Genomic DNA, 18911 nt, shown 5'->3' with positions numbered 1-18911 from the left:
CCTTACAATTTTAGAACAAATTACTTGAAGCTAAATAAAAAACTCCTAAAAATCCACTGATGTTAAAATACTATCATAATCAACTTTGTAAAAAACAACAACAATAATAATAATAATAATAATAATAATAATAATAATAATAATAATAATATTTCAAATACAAAAATAAATTATATCTTTTCAATCATGACGTATTGAATTTTCTTTTTTGTATGTTATGTATTTGGTAATGTTTTACTGTTTACTTGTATCCTTAGTGAAAGTACATACGTTAAAGCAATAGTTTTGGAAAGAAAAGAAAACATAAACTTTTGAAATTTCAAATCATTACGGTTCATTATTGTTGAAAATGCAAGTTCACACTTTCGCTGTCCATGGTGCTGATGTTCCGTCCGCTTATTTATCAGATTAATGTTAGATCATATTTTAAATGTTTTAAATCAGTCTCCCTTTAAATGTGTTGCCAGGTTCACACTGTTCACTGTTTTGCCGTATTCTAAAGATACTCTTGGCGTCGCTGTTCCCTCACAGATGTAAGAGGCATCATTTCTCTACATTAGAAAGACCTCAGTTTATAACCAGAGCCATTGTTCGAGGTGTGGTGTCCTGCAGTATTCAGACCGGCACATTTTCTCAATCGGATTACATTTTTATCTGCGGTTTTTTTTAAGGAAACATGATGGTGCTCAGAGGAATACCGTGGCTCTGCTGTGTGTGTTGTTTTTCCGTGTTTGTGCGCATCACGGAGGCAGACCTCAGCTATTCTGTTCCGGAGGAGATGAAGCCGGGATCCTTTGTTGGAAATATAGCGAAGGATCTCGGACTGGACGTGGGGAAATTATCTTCTCGGAAAGCCCGCATCGATTCAGAAGAAAACTATCAAAAATACTGTGATATTGACGCAAAATCTGGCAATTTAGTCATAAAGGAGAGGATTGACAGAGAGGAGCTGTGCGGAGAAAGGGTGTCGTGTGTGCTTAAATTTGAGCTGGTCTTAGAAAGCCCCCTGCAGCTACATCGTATATCAATGACTATTCAGGACATCAACGATAATTCACCTGTTTTCCCAAAGGACACGTTTAAATTTGAAATCAGAGAGTCAGCAGATAAAGGAGCTCGATACCGACTGAATGAAGCGCATGACGTTGATATCGGTCCAAACACCGTCAAACAATACATCTTAGAAAAAAACGAGAATTTTATTTTATCCGTTCAGGAAACTGATGGATCAAAGAGCATCGAGCTGGTTTTAGACAAAGAGCTGGATCGTGAAAAGGAACGAGATTTAAATTTTGTGCTGGTTGCAGCTGACGGTGGAAATCCTCAGAGATCAGGAACTGCAAATATACATGTGAGTGTGTTGGATGCTAATGATAATGCGCCTGTGTTTGATCAGGCCGTGTACAAAGCCAGTCTGCCTGAAAATGCTCCTCTTGATACGGTGGTTGTTACTGTCAGTGCTACTGACGCAGACGAGGGAGTGAATGGAGAAGTGACGTACGAGTTTAGCCGCATCTCAGAGAAAGCAAAGAGAGTTTTCTCTCTGAATAGTCAAACAGGACAAATTAAAGTCATTGGAGGACTTGATTTTGAAACTAATTCAAAATATGAAATGCGTGTTGATGCTAAAGATGGTTATGGACTTTCATCAGATTCAAAAGTATTTATTGACATCACTGATGTAAATGATAACGCTCCAGTAATCCATGTAAAATCTCTGACCAATCCTATTCCTGAGAACGTGTCACCTGGTACAGAGGTGGGCATCATCAACGTGCAGGACAGAGACTCTGAGAAGAACCGACAGGTCCGCTGCTCCCTCCAGCAGGGTGTCCCTTTTAAATTGGTCCCCTCTATTAAAAACTATTATTCTGTGGTGAGCACAGGACAACTGGACCGTGAAGTAGTGTCTGATTACAACATTACAATCACTGCCACTGACGAGGGCTCTCCACCTCTGTCCTCCTCTAAAAGTCTGCACTTATCTGTAGCTGACATCAACGACAACCCACCTGTGTTTGAGGAGGAGTCGTACAGCGCATATGTGAGTGAGAATAACAAAGCTGGCTCCACTTTATGCTCCGTCACTGCTCGAGACCCTGACTGGAGACAAAACGGTACAGTGATTTATTCTCTGTTAGCTGCTGAGGTGAACGGTGCCCCGGTGTCCTCCTATGTGTCTGTTAACGGAGACACGGGGGTGATCCACGCTGTCAGGTCCTTTGATTATGAACAGCTGAGGAGCTTTAAAGTCCAGCTGATGGCCAGAGACAACGGTTCTCCTCCACTGAGCAGCAACGTGAGCGTCAGTGTGTTCATATCAGATGTGAATGACAACCCTCCTCAGATACTGTACCCCGCCCCGGAGGGCAACTCCTTCATGACCGAGCTGGTCCCCAAAGCTGCACACGGAGGCTCTCTGGTGTCCAAAGTGATCGCGGTGGACGCAGACTCTGGACAGAACGCCTGGCTGTCCTATCAGATAGTCAAGTCCACTGATCCGGGACTGTTCACTATTGGTGTCCACAGTGGAGAGATCAGGACACAGCGGGACATTAGTGAGACTGACAGCATGAAACAGACGCTCATTGTGTCAGTGAAAGACAACGGACAGCCCTCTCTGTCTGCCACCTGCTCCATGTATTTACTGATTTCTGATAACTTGGCTGAGGTGCCAGAGCTGAAGGACATTTCTTATGATGAGAAAAACTCCAAGCTGACCTCTTATCTGATCATTGCGCTGGTGTCCGTGTCCACCTTCTTCCTGACCTTCATCATCATCATCCTGGGTGTGAGGTTTTGTCGCAGGAGAAAGCCCAGACTGTTGTTTGATGGAGCAGTTACCATCCCTGGAGCTTATCTGCCTCCTAATTACGCAGATGTTGACGGCACAGGAACTTTACGCAGCACTTACAATTATGACGCCTACCTGACAACAGGATCTAGAACCAGTGACTTTAAGTTTGTCAGTTCTTACAATGACAACACGCTGCCTGCTGAGCAGACTCTGAGGAAAAGCCCATCAGACTTTGCTGATGCTTTTGGAAGTGCTGACAGCTCTCCTGAGGTAGGACAAGTTTTTTTTTTTAATTAATTAATTTATTTTTTAATTTTAATTAACTGTTGCTGGTGTTTCATCATTGAACTTGTTATTGCAATAAGTGGCGTTTGGTCCATGTCATGATCAGCATGAGGTTACACTGAAATCCATCCTCATCAAAACCCTTATTTCAGCATTCATTTATTTATTTTTTTTTAGTTTTTTTTCTTTCCTTTTTTACATCTTATCAATGACTGAAGCTGCAGTGTGTTGCTTGTGTATTTGTCCGTGGTGCTGAACTGCCTTTTGTAATTCATATATATGGATGTTTTTTTTTTTTTTTTTTTTTTAGTGAACAAGCATTTCAATCATCATTCAAGAATTCTTCAAATTAGCTCAGGATGTTTCTCCTGGATTCCTTTTTAAATTTTGGAAGCTAAAACATCTGTAAAGTCAAACTCATTAATAAAGAAACATGTTTAAGATCTAAACAAAGTATACTGAATGTGTCAAATTCCTAAAAAAAAAAGAATGAAAATGTGAACAATTATCAAGTGAGATTGTGTCAACACAATTTTGTAATGTTTCCTCTACTTTTTTGACAACCATTTATTTAGTATTGTATTCAATTTTAGGAATTTTTTTTGGCAAATTTTTTAAAGCCATAGGTGAAAATCTACATTTCCAGACCAAAGGTAGAACATTTGAAGTGTTTTTTTCTAGAAGTGTTTAACATTAAATATGAGGTTTTACTGTATGTTATAAAGAAAGTTAACTGGAACGTAAAACGAATAACAGGTTCATAATATCTATGGTTGTTTTCTTGACACAACAGAGAGAATCTGGTTGAAATCTACAAAATAAAGAGTCTCTCTCCTCAAGGCTATATGAACTATGATAAAGGACCATTATTATTATTATCATTATTATTGTTATTTTACTGATTCAATACACTGTAGTCTGGTTCTTCGATATAAATTATTGACTCTGAAACTATTTTTTACCAGTGGTTCATTTTGAGGCGGATGGTTTTCGTAGACAATATGCTAGTCTCAGTATTTTCCTCTTTGTTCCTAAGTTTGACCTCTTTACCATCTCATGCGAAACTAATGACATGTTGGTATTATTTCATCATAGGGATCATAGGGAACAACTGAAATATGTTTGATCAGGTGCATTATGTGAGTTGTGAGTTTGCTGAGTAGTTGGCTGTTTTTTTTTTTTTTTACACCTGTCGGCGCATAAAATAATGAAGATTTAGTAAGTCACAGTTAAATACAGGTATGTCATTTATGAGACTTGTGACTGTTTTGTTGAACAGTTTCTTGGAAGTCAGCAATAAACATTGAATTCATATTAACATAGAGAGGGAGCAGCTTATCTGGAAACGTGATACCGTTCATGGATTTGGGCATTGGGGAAACTTAGGGATCTGCCCTGTCCCTGAAGACCCACTCCCTTCAGAGAGCTCTCTAAAATAGGAGCTTCCTCATCATGGATTGTTGCATACTTAGTGAATGCACACGACAAGGAAAACAGAGGCAGTGGATAAGGACGTATCCATATAGACATAATACTGATTGAAAACACATAGGAGACTGTGATAACATAATGAAAAAAGTATAGTATACATTAAACACGTAATAAGATGATTAGCTGGGTTTGATTAAATACCCCTGTGGATATGCCTGCTTGTCCCCAAGAAATGAGTGTATGATGGTGTTTAACACAGAATGTAGTCAAACATCTTAGCATCGTGACATAGCTCTAGATGTTTCAGATGGCTTAGTGTAGAATTTAAAGTAATGTGATGGTATTTTGCTAAGGGTTAGGTGGGCCTTGATGTGAGTCAAATGTGAACATATTTCAATTCAAGTTAAAGGCTCTCTTTTTACTGCGTATGACTGACAGGGACATTTTTGGTCATGTTGTTCTTGATGTAATGTTTTTGTTGCTAATTTTAATGTTCTTATTGATTTTTAAGCTGTTGAATGTTTTCTGATGCACTTTTTGATCATGCAAAGCACATTGAGTTGCCTTGTATATGAAATTCACTATACAAATAAATGTGCCTTGCCTTGCCTTGCCTTGATGCGCCGGAGAATGTCTTCTGTTCTGTTGTGGGGGTGTGAAACGTTCTTTTGTCTGTACAGCATTTTAACTTGCTATTATTCTGCCAATTCTTAACCAATCTACACCATTCAGATGTCAAAATGTTTCACTGCTGAGAGACAATGTTACTAGATTTGTAAAATGCGAACACTTTTAGTTTTAATGTCATATTAGGGTTTATGCTTTTACTGTAAACTTTTTTCTCTCAGTATCTCTATATCTTGTACATGTTAAACTCTGACAAAAAAGTATATTCATTTTTAAAGTGACCCTGTTTGTCGTGCTGCATGTAAATCTTAATAAATTTACACTATTCAAAAATCCAAATGATCTGATGCTTAGTGACAATGATATCTAACTTGTAACATGCTAACTCTTACTTTTAATGTACTGCTTTTACAAGCCTCAGAGAGCTTGATTAGGTGTGCTAGAGTGTGACAGCTGCTGCTCATGAACTTTGAGTTAAACTGCTGTTAAGTATTTCACCCTGCAGCTACAGCCACAATTTGTATCTTAAAAAGTTGCTCAATTCTTCCTCTTTCTTAAAACCATACTTTTAGTAGGAAATCTTAGCATTCATCCTTTACTTTGACTCCACAGGTAGAACTTGGACCCTAGGTCGTTGGTTCTCAATTTTATTTTTATTTTTTTGTTTTTTTTGTTCTGTGGCCTCAAGCACCCCCTGTCTCTTATTTGTGAATCCAATGCCCCCTTTGTCCAGCGACAACATTTTGCTGATAATTCCTTGAAATAGTAACTGTAGAGCATAATGATGGATTGAATGCGTGATAACACATTTTAAAGAATTGTATTCTGTAAACAAGGGAAATGAAACATGTAGTGCTTCCTGAATATATTTATTTCAGTTTTTATTGTTTCTGGTCATCTCCCACCTGGTGCGGGACCAAGACTGACTCTTGTATTTTCAGTTCATGTTCTAATCAAGAATATTACCATCATCATTATGATAATGATCAGTTTCATTCCCACTTGCATTTTTGTGGCAATGCAAATTTTTCTAGTTACCGATTGATATTTAAAATATTATTTTTTTAACCCTGCAAGATTGTGTTCATTGATACAGTAATGAAAAACATAACATTATTTCAAAACAATTGTCGGTTTGTAGAGATGACAATTTTACCACAGCTGTCCAAAATATACAGCATTGTATTGTTATTTGTTAACTTTAAATCTTGAGATCTCATTTCAATGCTTGACTATATCGCCCGTTTACCACTCTTTCATTTATTTTCATTTTTTTTTTAAAACAGAAAAAGGTGCTTTCAGTTCAAAAGAAGCATAACTTATTTAATAAACATTTACTTCATGTGTTGATTAGTGTGTGAGAGCAACCAACGATAAGCAGCAGATGTTCAGAACCAAAAATATTGTGAGTAATCCAAGTCTTTTTTTTTTTTTTTTTTTTTTCTAGAATGTGTGCACTAAATATAGGTGCGTCTTTCACAACACGTTTTTAAACTTAATATATGTTTGTGGAATGATCCTAAATCATGACTGTTTTTTTTTTTTTTAATGTTTGTTAAAAGCCTTTCTAACATTGAATTAATTTATTTTCTCCGAGCTCTTAGTTTTTTGTCTAGTAAAATCCTAAATTATACAATAATGGAAAACTCTTTAAACTACTTGGGAAATCCTATGTAAGTGCATGTTTATTTAAAATAAAAACTTCAGAGATTTGTTTCGATACAATTTTTTCAGCCTTAAAACTGAGCCGTCTGACATACGTTTTTCACAATTTACTTCTGAATACAATTTTTATAAACATAGCTGTTTTCTTGTTTGTTCATGCGTAGTACCCTAGTTGTGATGATATTTTTACATGACTGGAACTGATTCAGGGCGATGATGCATTAAAAAAAAACAACTTCTTAAAGTTATTTTATTAATCATTGTTTTGTTTTGGGGATACAGAAGTCGACTTAAGTTCAAAGTAAAAGGGGGGGGGGGTGTAACATTTTTTAGTAAGACCAACTCAGGAGTGCAACAGCAACTGTTGACTCCCAATTTAGTTTATCAAATGATTTACTAAAACAGTGATAAAGCTGTTATTAAATCAGAGATACTCAACTTATGGCTCATTATGTAGGGAAACTTATTAACACTTTACCTTTTACTTTGGTCATTTTGCAACTTCCTTTGTCCCATTTTTGCCCTTTTTCCAAAAAGATTTGACTTTTTTTCCTAAGATTTCATCTTCTTTTTGCCAATATAGATTCCTTTTTCCTAATTTTAGTCTATTTTTTCAAGTTCTTTTTGACACTTGTATCAAACTTTTGTTGATTCTTCAACCACTTTTTGCCACTTTTCATCAAAATGAGCTATATTTTGGCCAAAAAAAAAAAAAAAACCCACTTGTTTCCTTTTTCCTCTACATTTTGCCTCTTTTTGTTCCATATTTTTGCCCTTTTTCACTATTGTTTCCCACATTTTGCTCATTTAAGATACTATATACTACCAGTTTCTGGCTTTTGGCCCACTCACTTGTCAAGCTTTTCTTGACACGTGTTTGCCACTTTTGGACCATTTTTTCACACCTGTTACTCACTTTTTGTCTCTTTATCGCTGTTAACTCTTTAACCATTCAATCAATCGAACTGACCCAATACGTTTTAAACAATGAATCCCTCTGTAAAAAGTGAGGGGGGTGATTTTTTTATTTATTTTTTTCATTTTATTATTTTATTATTATAAAAGTGCAAGTGTGGCATCCCCCGCATTCTCCACGGTGTGATGCGCCAGGATTATATATGCAGCATATATATATAACCCACATCCCATTGATATTTTCAATTCTTCACTGCACCCTTTATGTATGGGAGCTACTCTGTTTTTAATCATTATTCGTTCTTGATGGTGGCTGACTCTTTTGTAATTTCAGTATTTCTACTCACAGCGTCGCTGTCTACCAGCATTACATTAGTCTGTGCATTGTGTGACTGCACGATCACATTATTACATCTCAACGACGGTGAGCTGATGAAAAGCGCTGCGCTCGTGCGTTAATGGTTGCTTTTTTTAGTGGATCTTTTTTTTGTTTTTGCTTTCGTTCATATTTTCGTCAGTGAGGTGGATTTATCACTGCTTTTGCGGGATTATGGCGGCAGACAAAGGATTTTCAGCGCTCAGCCTCGTCTCATTCATGGGAGTGTATCTTATGCTTGTCCGAACGGTCTGTGGAGATGCGTCTTTCTCTTTTCCTGAAGAAATGAAGCAAGGCTCTGTCGTTGGAAACATAGGAAGAGAAACTGACGTTGCGGTGAACTCACTGGCTGTTCGGAAGGCCCGTATTAATGCGGATGGGAACGGAAAACGGTATTGTGACATCAATCTGGGAACCGGAGACGTCATCGTTAGTGACAGGATTGACAGAGAGGCGCTTTGTGGCAAAAAAGCCTCATGCGTTTTGAAACAAGAGCTTGTTCTTGAAGACCCTTTAGAGGTGCACCGTATTAATTTACACATTCAAGACATCAATGATAATTCACCTCAGTTCAAAAAAGGTACAATAAAATATGAAATCAGGGAATCTGCTGATAAAGGAAGCCGCTATCGTTTGGATGAAGCGCATGACGCTGATATTGGACAGAATGCAATCCAGGGATACAGTGTTGAAGTAAACGATCATTTTAAATTGAATATTATTGCAAAAAGCGGCGGAGGGAAGTACAGTGAGTTAGTATTGGAAAAAGATTTGGATAGAGAACAACAAAAAGAGCTTTCTCTTGTGCTGGTGGCAACAGACGGAGGCACACCTCAGAGATCTGGTACTGCAGTCATACACGTCACTGTGTTGGATGCTAATGATAATGCACCAGTGTTTAGTCAGTCTGTCTATAAAGCCAGTCTGCCTGAAAACTCTCCTTTAGATACTGTAATACTCACTGTTAGTGCCACTGACGCAGATGAAGGAATAAATGGAGAAGTAATTTATGAATTTGGTCATATTTCAGATGAAAACAACAACATATTTTATCTTGATCAGATCACTGGAGAGGTGAGAGTTGCTGGATTGTTAGATTATGAGGAGGTGTCAAATTATGAAGTGGAAATCACAGCCAAAGATGGTCTTGGATTGGTGTCATCATGTATGTTAATTATTGACATTGTTGATGTAAATGATAATGCCCCCATTATATCTCTCCAGTCCTTCAAAAATCTAATTCCTGAGAATGTGTCACCTGGTACAGAGGTGGGCATCATCAACGTGCAGGACAGAGACTCTGAGAAGAACCGACAGGTCCGCTGCTCCCTCCAGCAGGGTGTCCCTTTTAAATTGGTCCCCTCTATTAAAAACTATTATTCTGTGGTGAGCACAGGACAGCTGGATCGTGAAGTAGTGTCTGATTACAACATTACAATCACTGCCACTGACGAGGGCTCTCCACCTCTGTCCTCCTCTAAAAGTCTGCACTTATCTGTAGCTGACATCAACGACAACCCACCTGTGTTTGAGGAGGAGTCGTACAGCGCATATGTGAGTGAGAATAACAAAGCTGGCTCCACTTTATGCTCCGTCACTGCTCGAGACCCTGACTGGAGACAAAACGGTACAGTGATTTATTCTCTGTTAGCTGCTGAGGTGAACGGTGCCCCGGTGTCCTCCTATGTGTCTGTTAACGGAGACACGGGGGTGATCCACGCTGTCAGGTCCTTTGATTATGAACAGCTGAGGAGCTTTAAAGTCCAGCTGATGGCCAGAGACAACGGTTCTCCTCCACTGAGCAGCAACGTGAGCGTCAGTGTGTTCATATCAGATGTGAATGACAACCCTCCTCAGATACTGTACCCCGCCCCGGAGGGCAACTCCTTCATGACCGAGCTGGTCCCCAAAGCTGCACACGGAGGCTCTCTGGTGTCCAAAGTGATCGCGGTGGACGCAGACTCTGGACAGAACGCCTGGCTGTCCTATCAGATAGTCAAGTCCACTGATCCGGGACTGTTCACTATTGGTGTCCACAGTGGAGAGATCAGGACACAGCGGGACATTAGTGAGACTGACAGCATGAAACAGACGCTCATTGTGTCAGTGAAAGACAACGGACAGCCCTCTCTGTCTGCCACCTGCTCCATGTATTTACTGATTTCTGATAACTTGGCTGAGGTGCCAGAGCTGAAGGACATTTCTTATGATGAGAAAAACTCCAAGCTGACCTCTTATCTGATCATTGCGCTGGTGTCCGTGTCCACCTTCTTCCTGACCTTCATCATCATCATCCTGGGTGTGAGGTTTTGTCGCAGGAGAAAGCCCAGACTGTTGTTTGATGGAGCAGTTACCATCCCTGGAGCTTATCTGCCTCCTAATTACGCAGATGTTGATGGCACAGGAACTTTACGCAGCACTTACAATTATGACGCCTACCTGACAACAGGATCTAGAACCAGTGACTTTAAGTTTGTCAGTTCTTACAATGACAACACGCTGCCTGCTGAGCAGACTCTGAGGAAAAGCCCATCAGACTTTGCTGATGCTTTTGGAAGTGCTGACAGCTCACCTGAGGTAGGACATTGTGTCTTCTATCATGTGTTTTTCTTAATTTTCACTAATGGAGACATATTTCCATTGACAGTGCTTGTGGTTCAGATAGTAATGAGTTTTGCTGACACTTTTTCTGCTGCACATACACCACCTAAATGTTTTGCTGCAAATGTAATTCCTGACATTTAAACTATAGTGTTTTTTTTAATTATTATTATTATTTCATTAGTTTTGTACAAAGTCATTCAAATTTAAATTAGATATTAACATGTTAACTACTGTTGTGATTACTTTTTATCTTTATTTGACAAATGAAATTTTGGGGCTTTTCAATTTATTTTATATTCTTTTTTTCTTTTTTTTAAAGAAAAGAAAATTAGAAATAACACATTGTTACACAAGTGCTTTTGACTAAATGACACTTCTTCACTGACAGAATATTTGGGTCTGTGGGAATTCTGTTACCAACCATTTACAAGTATTTTTCTGTTTACTCAAGTGTGCAAACAAGAGGTGAATTTTTTTTTTTTTTTTTTTCAAGGCTGTTATGACGCTCATTGCTTTTTGTCTTATTATGGTCCAGAGTCATGTATATATTCAGCTTTCTGCGTGGCATAATTAATAAACAATTTACTTTCCCAGAATTTAGTAGGCATAAAGGATAATTGTCATATAGCTTATTTATTTTTATTATTTTAATCTTTCGAATAAACCAACTCAAGCTTGTCCTATCTTTATTTTGTTATTTCCCCATGTTAGTGTTGATGATTTTTAAAATATATTTATTTGGTCGCCTATTTATCATACTTTCACTGCATTTTTAACTAAACGCAAAGTGAGGCCTGAATATTTAATAATCGACTTTAACGTGTGATAATTAATATTTAAGTTCCAACTCTGTCTTCAAAGTGTTTTCTATAGCTGATGATTTTTTTTATCTTATTGTGACATGTTCTTGCATGTGTTTCCAGATGGAATGGTTTTGCTTTGTATTTCTCTCCTTGGTGATAAAGTCTTGTATTTGGGCGACCGTGGCTCAGGTGGTAGAGGTGTCATCTTCTCATCAAGAGGTTGGGTGTTTAAAACCCCATTTATACTCGTCTATGCGTCGAAGTGTCCTTGGGCAAGGCACTGAACCCTAAGTTGCTCCCAACGCCTTGCATGGCCGCTCAGTCCCATTGGTGTGTGAATGGGTGGAGGAGTTGATATTGTAAAGCACTTTACCACTTCAGTCTCGGGATAAAGCACAATAAATCAAGTCCATTTACCATTTGTTAGCTTTTTTGTTTTGGCATTGCCGTTTTGAATTATTCATTCTTGTTCCATTTATCGACCCACTTGCTCCTTTCCTTCCAGGGGGCTAGGCCGGGGTCCATCCTGGACAGTGCACCAAACTATTACACCATCCTTGCTGTTGTTTTTTATGTTTTTAAAATGTAAACTAGCAAACCATTCAGAATGCAGACGAGCTTTTAGATTCAAATTTACAGACTGAAGTTCTCATATTAAGGAAAGCTACTGCGGGTAAACAAACAGCAAAGAGCAGGTAGATAGAAGAGTTTTTTTTCATTAATGTTTTATGAGCCTGTGTTGGATTCACAGATCGTTGTTTTAAAACGTGTAAAACCTTAAAACAGCTCTGTGTTTTATTTTTATTTATTTATTTATTTATTTATTTATTTATTTATTTATTTATTTATTTATTTATTTATTTATTTATTTTTTTTTTTTTTTTTGGGGGGGGGGGGGCTGAACCTACACAAGTGGCTTTCAAACTTCTTTGACTCAAGTACCCCTTTTCTTATTTCTGAATAAAAGTACCACCTTTGTCCGGCTAAAATATTTTGCTCAGAATTCTATATGAAAATACATCTATTGAGCATAATGATGGAATGAATGAGTGATGGCAATTTAAAGAGTCTCATTTTATAAATAGGTGGAATGAAACAATATTTGGTGCCTTCTGAATAGATTATTTCTATAGTTTTCATTATTTCTGGTGATCTCATGCCTGGAGTGACCAAGTTTGTATTTTCAGTTCATGTTCTGTTAATCAATATTATTTTCATCATCATTATTATGTTTATCACTTTTCACTAAAAATAAACGTTATAAAACCCTGATATTTTTAATGCTTTCATTTGTTAATTTTCTACCCTATGTCTTAAGTACCCCCTGTGGTGCCATCGCGTAGCCCTAGGGGTACATGTACCCCCGTTTGACAAAAATGGCCTACAAAACTTACTCGGTGCTATTTTAGTGTGTTGTCTGGGTTAGTTTTTTTGCACTATTTATTTCAATGTCAATGTAAGCAAATGGAAACTATTCCAGAATTCTAGTAATGAACTTTTGCGAGGCATTTTAACAATTTTTATTTTTGACGCACACTTTGATTTTAAAGTCGAGTAATGAAATTCATTATCATTGTTTTATTTCAATTTTATTTTATATTTTTAATAAAACGAATTAAGCTTGAAAATAGAAATGGAGTAGATATCAATATTTCTTTGGTTTTCCTTATAGTTGTTGTATACAAACTGTACTCACGGGGTCACTATAGACCAGCTCATTTAATAGTCTGATTCATTGTCCACCGCCCATTATAAGGATCACAGCGTCGGTGTTTTGTTGCATTTTATGTTGCCGTTGGACCGTCAGCAGGCACACATATAGCTTTAAACACTTTAATGTTCAAATCCAAACAGAACCACAGTGTTGAATCTTATTCCTGAGAATGATGGGAGGTGGATCGCTCCATCACAGCTCCTTCTTTGTCCTTTTCTTTGTCATGGCGCACTGCGCACACGGAGACCTGAGCTTCTCTGCATCGGAGGAGCTGAAGCTCGGTTCCGTTATTGCAAACATTGCCTCGGACCTGGGACTGGAGCCGGGGCGGCTGTCTGCTCGGAGAGCTCGTGTTGACATGGAGGGGAGCGACAAGCAGTTTTGCAGGATCGACTTGAGAAGCGGAGATCTGTTGGTGGCTGAGAGGATAGACAGAGAGGAGCATTGTGGAGAAAAGCCGACATGTCTGCTCAGATTTGACTTGCTGCTGGAGAATCCACTGGAGCTCCATCGCTTGTCTCTGCAGGTGCAGGATATAAACGACAACGCGCCTATTTTCTCAAAAGACGTGATAAAGCTGGAAATAAGAGAATCAGCCGATAAAGGAGCGAAGTACCGCATTAACGCAGCGCATGATGCAGACATTGGACAGAACGCTGTGCAGAGCTACACTTTACAATCAAATCCTCACTTTGTGTTTAATACACAGACCACAGGTGCTGGTAACAAATACGGTGAGTTGGTTTTAAATAAAGAGTTGGATCGAGAGGAGCAGAAAGAAATGAAATTGCTGCTCACAGCTTTAGATGGTGGATCTCCACAAAAGTCTGGGACTGTAGTGATTCACGTCATTGTGCTCGATGCTAACGATAATGCTCCAGTGTTTACTGAGGCCGTGTATACAGCCAGTTTACCTGAAAACGCACCTTTGCAAACACCTGTGCTGATGGTCAGTGCATCAGATGCAGATGAGGGAGTCAACGGAGAGGTTACATATGAATTTAGTAGACTCTCTGATAAATCACAGACCCTTTTTTCACTGGATGAGAAAACAGGAGCAATCTTTGTGGCAGGTGACATAGATTATGAAGAAAGATCCAAATATGAAGTGATGGTTGAGGCAAAGGATGGTTATGGTCTGTCGTCTGAAGCAAAAGTAATGATTGACATCACTGATGTAAATGATAACGCTCCAGTGATCCATGTAAAATCTCTGACCAATCCCATTCCTGAGAACGTGTCACCTGGTACAGAGGTGGGCATCATCAACGTGCAGGACAGAGACTCTGAGAAGAACCGACAGGTCCGCTGCTCCCTCCAGCAGGGTGTCCCTTTTAAATTGGTCCCCTCTATTAAAAACTATTATTCTGTGGTGAGCACAGGACAGCTGGACCGTGAAGTAGTGTCTGATTACAACATTACAATCACTGCCACTGACGAGGGCTCTCCACCTCTGTCCTCCTCTAAAAGTCTGCACTTATCTGTAGCTGACATCAACGACAACCCACCTGTGTTTGAGGAGGAGTCGTACAGCGCATATGTGAGTGAGAATAACAAAGCTGGCTCCACTTTATGCTCCGTCACTGCTCGAGACCCTGACTGGAGACAAAACGGTACAGTGATTTATTCTCTGTTAGCTGCTGAGGTGAACGGTGCCCCGGTGTCCTCCTATGTGTCTGTTAACGGAGACACGGGGGTGATCCACGCTGTCAGGTCCTTTGATTATGAACAGCTGAGGAGCTTTAAAGTCCAGCTGATGGCCAGAGACAACGGTTCTCCTCCACTGAGCAGCAACGTGAGCGTCAGTGTGTTCATATCAGATGTGAATGACAACCCTCCTCAGATACTGTACCCCGCCCCGGAGGGCAACTCCTTCATGACCGAGCTGGTCCCCAAAGCTGCACACGGAGGCTCTCTGGTGTCCAAAGTGATCGCGGTGGACGCAGACTCTGGACAGAACGCCTGGCTGTCCTATCAGATAGTCAAGTCCACTGATCCGGGACTGTTCACTATTGGTGTCCACAGTGGAGAGATCAGGACACAGCGGGACATTAGTGAGACTGACAGCATGAAACAGACGCTCATTGTGTCAGTGAAAGACAACGGACAGCCCTCTCTGTCTGCCACCTGCTCCATGTATTTACTGATTTCTGATAACTTGGCTGAGGTGCCAGAGCTGAAGGACATTTCTTATGATGAGAAAAACTCCAAGCTGACCTCTTATCTGATCATTGCGCTGGTGTCCGTGTCCACCTTCTTCCTGACCTTCATCATCATCATCCTGGGTGTGAGGTTTTGTCGCAGGAGAAAGCCCAGACTGTTGTTTGATGGAGCAGTTACCATCCCTGGAGCTTATCTGCCTCCTAATTACGCAGATGTTGACGGCACAGGAACTTTACGCAGCACTTACAATTATGACGCCTACCTGACAACAGGATCTAGAACCAGTGACTTTAAGTTTGTCAGTTCTTACAATGACAACACGCTGCCTGCTGAGCAGACTCTGAGGAAAAGCCCATCAGACTTTGCTGATGCTTTTGGAAGTGCTGACAGTTCTCCTGAGGTAGGACTATCGTTTTCTTTATATAGTTACATTGAACACTTTTTCAACCTAATGACACAATGTGAATTTCATGCTTTAACAATGTTATGTGCAAATGTGGTAACTTATAAAAACATTCTTATTAGAACACTGCTCATATAGATTTAGATTTTGACCAAGTATTCTATTTTATTTTATTTTTTTCTTTCTCTGACTGAAGCGGCAGTGTTCCTTGTGTATCTGTGTATTTATTTTATTTACATGTATCAATACAGTATTTAATTTTTTATTTTAAGAAAAGTACTTAATATTTAAAGTGAAGAAGCCTTTCCAGTACCATTTTGAAAAACAGCTGGAATAGACTATGATCAATCCGTAGATGTTCACAATGTCCACAATTTTCTTTTTTTAAGACACAACAGAGAAAATCTGGGAGAAATCTACATTGTGAAATAAGTTGGTATCCTTAGGGCTATATTTACAATGAGAATATTCAGTATAAGCTGTTTCTAATGTTGTGTTTACTCGCTTGAGCTTGGATTGGTTGTTCTGCTGGTGACTTCAAGCTTGTTTGTCTTAATTGTGTATCATAGATAAACAGATATACAGTACATTGATGAATGTAAAATGTAAAATAGCAGTTAAATATCATCAAGTACTTCTCATTGAGATGTCATGTAAAATGTCCAAGTTTCTCTTTCGTTGATGTTTTGCTCTCATATTGCTTTACTTGTACTTTGCTGATATTGTTATGAACAGATTATTTAATGAATGTTTGAACTTTTCCACTGAGAGAATATTTACAAAACATCTTTTATTTAAAATAAAATACACAAAGCTTTTTAGTCACCTTTTAACCAGTCATTGTTTACTGTTACCTCTTTTAGGTCATACTCTATAATCTTAAGGCCTGTACTACAAGCTGGATAAGTATATCCTGGATACCCTTTCTGGTGTATATACACTTTCATGAAGAGAGATCTATATTAGAGATATTAGAGATTATATTAGAGATTTATTATGTAACCGTGTCCACCAAACTCTTGATTAGACAAACACGCAAAAACGAAATCACTAGGAGAACTAATAAAATGCAGTTCTCCTGGTGAATTAGGTTTTGCTTGTTTGTTTAATCAAGAGTTTGGTGGACACGGTTACATATTATATCTATGTATGCTGTGTTGGTGTAATCTTTTTACTATGTCCTCAGAAAAGTTTGTTTGAGGTTTTGCGTCATTTCTTATGTGAGTTTTGGCGGCAAACACTTCTCCAGGAAATCTAAAGTTTTAATTTGCTGTCCTTTGTTTGATAAATCCTGTTTTGTCGGTAACAATGGTGATTTAGTTGTTCCCCATCTGCCTTTAAGCATGACTGCCCTGATTTTATATCCTAATTGTCAAGGGTCTTTTGTTTTTTCTTGGGTTTCGTCTGCTCTTCCACTGTTTTTCCCACCATCGAAAAATGCATTGCATGTACTTGGCAATGGTTGTCAAGATGTCCTTAAAATATGTTGTTTAATTGCACATGGAAAAAAGCGCCCTTTTCTTAAATAGCTTCGCTTGTTGATCAGTTTAGCTGGATTTATGTGGTGAAACCTTTGTTAATCTTTTGTCTCTTTCTGACATTAGCTTCACTTTTTTAGCCGTTGAAGATAAGCACCCAGGAATACAAGTTATCAAACCTATCAGAATGGATCATTGTTTGTACTCAAACTCATACAATCATGTTTAATTAAGTACAGGATATCATCTGCTTTTTTCATTGGCGCAATCCAGTCTCACCATTAAATGTTTATCCATATTTTCAGTTCCTTCTATTCTGTAATTTTTACGATACTTTCTGCAAAGGTGTTCCTATACAGCTGCAATGATGATTTTCAGTACAGCTAAAACTTGATTATTTTAAAGCAAATATACTGCACTGCTTTGGAAATTGTGAATTGATATATTGCGCCGATACCAAAATACCTAGAGTGAGACCAAACTTGTTGAAAACAGGCACGAACATAATTGTCAGACTTGAGAGTTGAATCATTGGCTTGACCTTCTTGCTCGAGACAGAGGTGCTAACCTTGACTCCACTGAGCTGCAAGCACAATTATAAAGGTTTTGTATTGTAATTTTAATGATCTGTTAATGATAGTTTTATATATATTTATCTTTTGTATGTACATTTTTATGCATGCTAAACCATTCATCAATACACAAGATTTAAAACATTACACAGAGAGAATTATCAGTGTTTCTTTTCTTGGTTGGCAGTAATATATTGTAAAATAATAATGTAGCTTCGCTCTCATATTCCCTCTAATGAAAACAGTATTCATAGTTAACTGTGACTTGCTGTAAAGTTGCTATGTTAATAAAAATTAAGATGAAAATGGTGTTCACTTATGTTGGAGCCCATCGAAAAGTGTTACGGTAGCCTATGTGGGAGACCCAATATTATTATTATTATTATTATTATTATTTATAGGCCCGAGCGCCACGAGCTGGCTAAAAGTGCCAAAGGGGGAAACAACGTTCTTTCTTTCTTTCTTTCTTTCTTTCTTTCTTTCTGTCTTTCTGTCTTTCTGTCTTTCTTTCTGAGCCAACTCACCCACTGAACCTTTATGTAGAGTCTCAAAAATTCAAACAAAATTCAATTGCGCGCTTCTCTAATTTCTGTTCATTTCTGATTTAAAAAATGGAAAAATATTACGCTCCAGGGCCCCCAAGTACACCAAAAAGGCATGACGAGATAGGAGTTGCCAAAAAAAAAAAACTCATCGTAGAATCGTGAAAATTGACACAGAAGTAAACCATGACAAGACAAGTAAAACATATTAATAAGACCATGCCAAAAAATACACAGGAAGTCCAGAATCTTGAATTGGAAATTGCAAAGCTGCTATTTTAATGCATTTCTCCTATAGAGCGTTTAACTGACGGGGTTCAAAATTGCTGGAGATCATCTAGACAAGTGGGACACCGAAAGTTATCAATGAATTCTTGATAACTTATATGGTGTTTGCAGGGCGGAGCTGTGAATTTTGGGCAAAAATGACAAAACATTACATTTTTGGACAATGCTCCCATTTGCACATACAAATAACGATTTGCATCAAATGTGACTCAGTTGTCAAACCCCCGGACCTAAACCAGCTCAAGGTG

At 38.4% G+C, this 18911-nt stretch overlaps 3 protein-coding genes across 3 annotated transcripts; all 3 read left to right on the top strand.

Moving 5' to 3' along the window:
- Nucleotides 1–591: 591 nt before the first annotated feature.
- LOC114470741 (protocadherin gamma-A4-like) lies at nucleotides 592–5770 on the top strand. Its single transcript, XM_028459076.1, has 2 exons — nucleotides 592–3076; nucleotides 5753–5770. The coding sequence occupies exons 1-2, from the start codon at nucleotides 677–679 to the stop codon at nucleotides 5768–5770; spliced, it is 2418 nt and encodes an 805-aa protein (XP_028314877.1). The 5' UTR covers nucleotides 592–676.
- A 2500-nt stretch (nucleotides 5771–8270) lies between these two features.
- On the top strand, nucleotides 8271–12852 carry LOC114470740 (protocadherin gamma-A12-like). The gene is made up of 4 exons (XM_028459074.1): nucleotides 8271–8345; nucleotides 8854–8940; nucleotides 9321–10673; nucleotides 12847–12852. Exons 1-4 carry the CDS (start codon nucleotides 8271–8273, stop codon nucleotides 12850–12852), a joined length of 1521 nt encoding a protein of 506 aa, XP_028314875.1.
- Nucleotides 12853–13362: 510 nt separating this feature from the next.
- On the top strand, nucleotides 13363–17408 carry LOC114470739 (protocadherin gamma-A12-like). Its single transcript, XM_028459073.1, has 2 exons — nucleotides 13363–15780; nucleotides 17388–17408. Exons 1-2 carry the CDS (start codon nucleotides 13387–13389, stop codon nucleotides 17406–17408), a joined length of 2415 nt encoding a protein of 804 aa, XP_028314874.1. The 5' UTR covers nucleotides 13363–13386.
- Nucleotides 17409–18911: the final 1503 nt, after the last annotated feature.

Source organism: Gouania willdenowi, chromosome 10 (assembly GCF_900634775.1).
Source record: "Gouania willdenowi chromosome 10, fGouWil2.1, whole genome shotgun sequence".
Taxonomy (NCBI): domain Eukaryota; kingdom Metazoa; phylum Chordata; class Actinopteri; order Blenniiformes; family Gobiesocidae; genus Gouania; species Gouania willdenowi.
The sequence above is the reverse complement of the archived record's forward strand: the minus strand, read 5'-3'. Positions and strand labels throughout refer to the sequence as shown.

Bases quoted from the DNA above. Each gene is read 5' to 3' on its own strand.
- LOC114470741 (XM_028459076.1), top strand. From the start codon at position 677: ATGATGGTGCTCAGAGGAATACCGTGGCTCTGCTGTGTGTGTTGTTTT.
- LOC114470740 (XM_028459074.1), top strand. From the start codon at position 8,271: ATGGCGGCAGACAAAGGATTTTCAGCGCTCAGCCTCGTCTCATTCATG. The intron at 8,346-8,853 runs GTCTGTGGAGAT...ACAGTGAGTTAG, and splicing joins ATCTTATGCTTGTCCGAACG to TATTGGAAAAAGATTTGGAT. The intron at 8,941-9,320 runs GTACTGCAGTCA...ATATCTCTCCAG, and splicing joins AGGCACACCTCAGAGATCTG to TCCTTCAAAAATCTAATTCC.
- LOC114470739 (XM_028459073.1), top strand. From the start codon at position 13,387: ATGATGGGAGGTGGATCGCTCCATCACAGCTCCTTCTTTGTCCTTTTC. The intron at 15,781-17,387 runs GTAGGACTATCG...TTCTGACATTAG, and splicing joins GTGCTGACAGTTCTCCTGAG to CTTCACTTTTTTAGCCGTTG.